The 6186-nt window shown below is 41.7% G+C and overlaps 1 protein-coding gene across 1 annotated transcript; it reads right to left on the bottom strand.

Annotated features, from left to right (window-relative positions):
* Nucleotides 1-2714: 2714 nt before the first annotated feature.
* On the bottom strand, nt 2715-5058 carry Smim10l1 (small integral membrane protein 10 like 1). Its single transcript, XM_060384303.1, has one exon. The coding sequence runs from the start codon at nt 4885-4887 to the stop codon at nt 4678-4680; it is 210 nt and encodes a 69-aa protein (XP_060240286.1). The 5' UTR covers nt 4888-5058; the 3' UTR covers nt 2715-4677.
* Nucleotides 5059-6186: the final 1128 nt, after the last annotated feature.

Raw genomic sequence — 6186 nt, 5'->3', positions numbered from 1 at the left:
TAGTGGTAAAATACTCTGATAAAACAACTTACAAGAGAACGGCTTCATTTAGATCACAGTTCTGGGCACAGTCCATCATGGCAGGAAAAAATAAAGTGGCAGGAGTTTAAAGCAGCTGGTCACATTAGGCTCACAAATGAGAAAAAAATGAACTGATTTAACTCCTTTTCAACTCCCTTTCTCCACACACAAAGTCCAGGAACCCCTGTCTAGGAAATGGCTCTACCCACAATTAAGACAGATTTTTCCACATCAGTCAATATCAAAATGAGCCTCACCGCCATACCCAGAGGCTCAGGTGATAAGATCTGTCAAGCTGATAATTAACAATAACCATCACATCCTTTGAGAATTGTGAGGAAAACAACAACAAAAAAACCATAGCCTCTGTTTTAAAAATGAATGGCGGTATGCAAAGTGAAACAAAAATCTACGATGAAGCACAGAACGAGTATTTGTAGATGGCAGTGATTAAGCTGGGTAAGCATCCTCCACACATGGGAGATGAATGTGATACTTCACTTAGGAGTCACCCTCAAACATTTAAGATCCCTCACAACTTCTAGTTTGGAAAAAGCTCCAAAAGCCCCACTCCTTTAATTAGTATCTGTCAAAGGAAAAGTTGCTGACACTAGCGCTTAAGAACAAGAATCGGGCATATTTCTTTACTCATGAACTTCTTGCTACTGATGGGACATGAGACTGTCAATCATAAGGAACTTTTGCTGTTGACTGCTGTTGGCCACTGACAGTACTGGTAATTTTGAGATGTGTGCTGAGATGGTGGGGGAAACAGAAGAAAGGCAAACATGAACTTCAATGAATCATGTCACTGGACTATCACACACACACAAACACACACACACAAATAGGAGTGATTTAGAGGCTGTGTATTTCAAATAGAATGACGAGATGTGTTAGTGAGAAGAGTTGGTAAGATCATTCACAGATGCAGTAGTTCTTTGTGATTCCATATGAATTAGTGGATTTCTACAAGTACTTTCTCCCTATTCGTTGGTGATAAATGCTGTTTTAGCTTAGTAGATCATGAAATCAATGATGATGTCTTCTTATTTTTAATTTTATTTTTAGGAGTATTTGCCTGCACTATGTGTATTCTTCATACCTGGAAGCCAAGAGTGGTAATCAGATCCCCCTGAAACGGCTAGAGATAGTTGTGAGCCACTAGGTGCTACTGAGATCAGAACCTAGGTCCTCTTCAAGAGTAGCAAATGCCCTTAATAGCTGAGCCATCTCTCCAGCAAGTTTTCTGATGTTTAGACTACTTTGGACTGCAGCATGAACATTAATCAATAGTTAGCTGTCCAAACATTTTATAATATGCATTATATCTATATATACAATAGCAATTTCTTCACCACATATAATCCAACCTTTTGAATTTCTTTTAAAAAGTGGAAAAGGTAGTTGAACATGGGATTATAAATACAATCTGTATTTATTTAAAAAATAAATAACTTATAGGTAGAAGAGGATATTTACACATGGTAGAAAAGAAATAACAATATCATTGCTATTCTTTACCCCACCCTGACAGATAATTTAAGAATTCACCGTGGAAGAGAACAATGTAAAAGACAGGATGAGGAAGGGTGCTATGAAATGCAAGCTTTGATATGATATGGCTGTTGCACACAGAAGCTGTGATTAATTACATTAGACCAGCACCAGGTCAAACCAGTTCAAAGACTGCATTATGGAATGAGGAGGGAACCTGAGGCACCAAGCCCAGCTGAAGAGCTAATGGGCAGATGGCTACTGTCACTTTTCTTTAGGAATATGGATGACTTAACACCCATGACCATATCAGTAGTGATAACTGGACTCAGTGGATTAAGTTTATAAAATAAAAAATTATTAAATAATATAATTAAAAATAATTCTAAATATAATTATTAAATAATTAGAACAATTAATAAAAATATGGACTGAAATACCAAATAGGGAGCTGCATGGGTGGCAGCTAAAGGTTCAACACTTAATTTGATTCTTTAGACATTGCTTACCTTATTGTTACAGATAGTCACTTTCCATGTTATGGAACTTGCCGAGTACCCTTGTGTGGCTAGCCAGAGAACCCCAGGGATCTGTTTCCGCCTCTCCTTAGTACTGGGGTTGCAAGCATAAGGCCAAGGCTGGCTTACTTACAAAGTCTCTGGGGACCAAACTTAGGTCTTCAAGCTTTTACAGGATATAATTTACTAACTAAAGCATGTCTCCAGCTCTTTTCATGGTCACTATTTCTGCCCTACTACAGTACTTTCTCTTTTGATTTCTGGATTTTTCTGATACTTTAAAATGCTTGATATATTTATCAATTAAACATTGACTATTTTTTTACTTCAAAGCACTTATGTAGCTGATACATTTTAGTGATAGAAACCTTTGGCAAACAGCCTTGGGACTCCTGTGACATCTAAAACATCACCTGGCAAATATGAAGCCTATTGGCACATTGTCAGTAAGGCTAGTAATCAAGAGGTGAAGGCAGGGGGATCATGAGTCCGTGGCTAGCCTGCACTACACAGCAAACTACAGAGAAGCCCTGTGAAAGGAAGGAAGAAGGAGGAAGGAAGGAAGGAAGGAAGGAAGGAAGGAAGGAAGGAAGGAAGGAAGCAAGGAAGGGGAAAAAGCAAACAAATACAACAACAAAAGTTGTATTCAGGTTTAAAGCCTGAAGAGGAGACAATGAATTTCCTTCTAAAATTTTTATTTTTTAGAACTGGATTCTTTTGCTTTTGGTTCTTTGGGAAAAAGAAAGAAAGCTTTTTCATCATGTGGTTCAGGTTGTGCTTGAATGACTGGTTCCAACTCAACCTCCTGAGTACTGGGATAACAGCTATGAGTTACTATGTCTGGCTCTCACTGGATCCTAGATTTTTCAGAGCGTGGAAACTAGCAATATACTCACAAAGCCAGCAGAGGGGGTTTTAAAGCAGCATGCACTATCTTAACATGTGCTCCTAGGGAAGAAACAACCAAGACAATCCCATGCCTATGACAGCATATATTCATCTTATATGGGTTTAGAAAGCAAACAATTATATGTCAGGAGAATCACAAGTAGAAATGAAAAATATTCCCAATTAAGAGTAGGTAAAATATTCCTATAAAAATATATTTAATATTGCCAAGCATGAACAGTGTTATGATTTAGACTTCCTATCCCACTATACTTTTGTACCATTTAACTTATGGAAGATTCAATTACCAGGAGGGCTTTTAAAAACAAAGTATTTTAAATTAGATTTTACTGGAAGAATATCATATACATGATTAAAAATAAATCACATAATACTGTCACACTAGTAACAAAAAACAAGGAACCCTTACTTTTCTTATACCTATCCCCATTTCTTTTCTCCATAAATAACCGTTTTTAGCTCTTTGATGTCTCTGCATTGATTTTTCCAATCACTTCATTTTGCTTTTTATATATCTGACTTTTTTTTTTTTTTTTTGTAGCGCTGGCAACCAGACTTAGAGCCTCATGCATGCTAGGGCAACCCTCTGTAACAAAGCCAAATCTCAAGTCCATCTGATCTTGATGTATATGCCATCATTATACATACATCTTTTTCATCTTCCAGCTGTCCAATGTTATATAATTATTTCTTGTTAAGTAACAATTTATATTACAGGTACAATATTATTCACAGGAGGTATGGCAGCATAATTTATGATTATTTTATTTTTCTTGCGGTTTGTAATGGCTTCAGTTTTAATTTCAAAATAAAGCACAATTACTAATTCACCCAAGACTTGGAAAATTCTCTAGCATACATTCACGTACACCAGATATTTGCTCTTTTTCAGACATTCAGAACATTCCATCCTTGGGAATTTCCTGTTTGCTTCGTGCTGCTACCCCCTCCATACACATGAATATATATTTACCCTCCCACTCTGCAAGCACAGCAGCGTTCCATTTTACTTGCTTGCCCCTCCACCTGTCAAACGTCATTTCCACAAGCTGTGCAGCATCTGCATTTTATTCTGTAACTAAAGTTAAGTATTCCCTTTTAATTTGGCCATTTGCATTACTATCAGGGAATGGTAGTCAATTCCTGTGCCACAACTGGGCTTTCTTTTCTTTAGATCCAATGTTTCTTTGACAGGGACATCTTCACTCACTTTGACTATCTGTTCAAAATTCTGCTGTCATATTTGGCATTCCGCGTATGCTTTCCAGTGGTTTGGCTTTGATCCACAGTTTCAATGTATCCTCTTGTGGGAGGTGGAGATAACATGCTTCCAGATCACAGTCTTGATGGAACAGGCCTCTTAATCAATGTCTAGCTCACAGTCCAAATATTCTCAAAAAAGTGAATCCCAAAACGTAGAGTTTGATGTAAATCTGTGCTCCTGAAAAACGTAACCCTCCTTTCTCATAACGCGTCCTGTGCCACTTGTCGTAGCCTAAGATTCGCCAGTTTACTGGTGTTCCTTAGGTACTCCCTCGGGTCTTAAATGTCTCTGCTTCAGGAAGAACACAGACCCAACTGGCTTTCCCCCCTCCACTTCCCGGGGGAGGGAGCAGGCCGCGCGCGAGCGTGCTCTCGTGAGACTGCTCGTTCTTCTCGCGCATCCCGGCGGCGCTGCGCGGCGGCCCGGGCAGCGGCCATCTTGCGGGCCGCCAGCAGCCCGGACGCCGCTCTAGATGTGTACCTGCAGGCGGATGTTGAGGATCACGGAGCCCGCGATGTAGAAGTACGGGAAGTTCATGCGCAGCTGCCAGGCCAGCTCGAAGAAGGCGAGCAGAGTGCGGGACAGCCCCTTGCAGAAGGCGCCGTACGGGGTGGCGGCGGCGGCGGCGGGGCCCACGGCCCTGAGCGCCAGGGCCGACGGGGCGTCGGTGGGGGCCATGGCGTGGTCCCACCCGGCCGAGGGTCTCCGCAGCGACGCGCACGTCAGAGCAGGGCCGGGTTGTGGCCAGGGTGACGCGGCCGCTAGCCTTCACCTCCGCCGCGGGCTCCCGCCGCTCCCTCCCTCGCGGCGCGGGGCGGCGTGGGCTCCGCCCCTTCCTGTCAGCTTCCCGGGGACGGTCTGCTGCGGGCGGTTACGTAACTTGGAGGGACAGCCGCGCGGAGATCCCTGTCGCTTTAAAGGAAGGAGCCCCGTGCGCTGACGTGATTTAGCCAGCCAGTACGCATTTTGCAAGGCTCAAAGGTGGATTAAAATTGAGTGTGTCCGCCCTGTAATCCTGTAACGTTCTCTGCGGTACTAAGACCAGATGATCACATTACGTAAGCTTACACAGGCATAGAGGCTGCCTTTGTAACACTACAACTGTGAAAACTCATCCTATTTATGGATTAACCTCTGTATTGGGACTATTTAGATTGCAAGTGACAAATTAAGCAAAGATACCCACAGGCTCTTTTTGTGTGCACATCTGTATATGGTTGTATCCACACTTAATATAAACCCATAAAAAATTCAGATTAGGTATATAGACTTATGCCTGGAAATGCACTAGTGAAACACCCAAGGAAGGCTGTAAGGATCAGAACACTGCTATTATTTTCCTATCCTTAGTATCCTACGGAACTATTGGGTCTCCATTAATCACAGTGCTTTTCTGGCATTTATGTAATGCACGTTCATTGTTTTTTCAGCAGTGCTCCCGTGTAGCCTCATTAGTGTATTATGCATGGATGCTAATTTCTGAGCATGACTTAGAATACAGTATAGTTTTAAACATCATGGTTAAAATGCTCCATGTTTCACCCTGAACTGCATGTATGTGTTACTTATTCAAAGCATCCGTGTGCTCTGAGAGTGTCTGGTCAAAAGGCCGCTCCTAAATCCCAGAACTTCAAAGTGCAGTCTAAATATCCAAAAAAAAAAAAAAAGTCAACCTAGACTTTAGGAAGATTTCTGGTGGTTAGATAAAAGCCAACATTCCTTTAAGCAGTTGTGAAGTGGGTTCCTGTGTCTGTCAAAAGGAGCATTTCCTTATCCCTGGCAAAAAGGGCTTATGGCTCTCCTGTTAACACATACCTGTGGCCCCCATCTGAGCATAGCAAGACCGCTAGCCTGCAGGCTTCCTCTTTCCTTACTTAAACATTTCCAAGGCCCCATGCCCAGCCGCTTGCTTTCCCTCCCTTCAGCAACGCTTTCTTTAACCATTGCTGTTCTATTATTTCTCTATTCTTTTTTTTA

Source organism: Meriones unguiculatus, chromosome 5 (assembly GCF_030254825.1).
Source record: "Meriones unguiculatus strain TT.TT164.6M chromosome 5, Bangor_MerUng_6.1, whole genome shotgun sequence".
NCBI lineage: Eukaryota > Metazoa > Chordata > Mammalia > Rodentia > Muridae > Meriones > Meriones unguiculatus.
The sequence above is the reverse complement of the archived record's forward strand: the minus strand, read 5'-3'. Positions and strand labels throughout refer to the sequence as shown.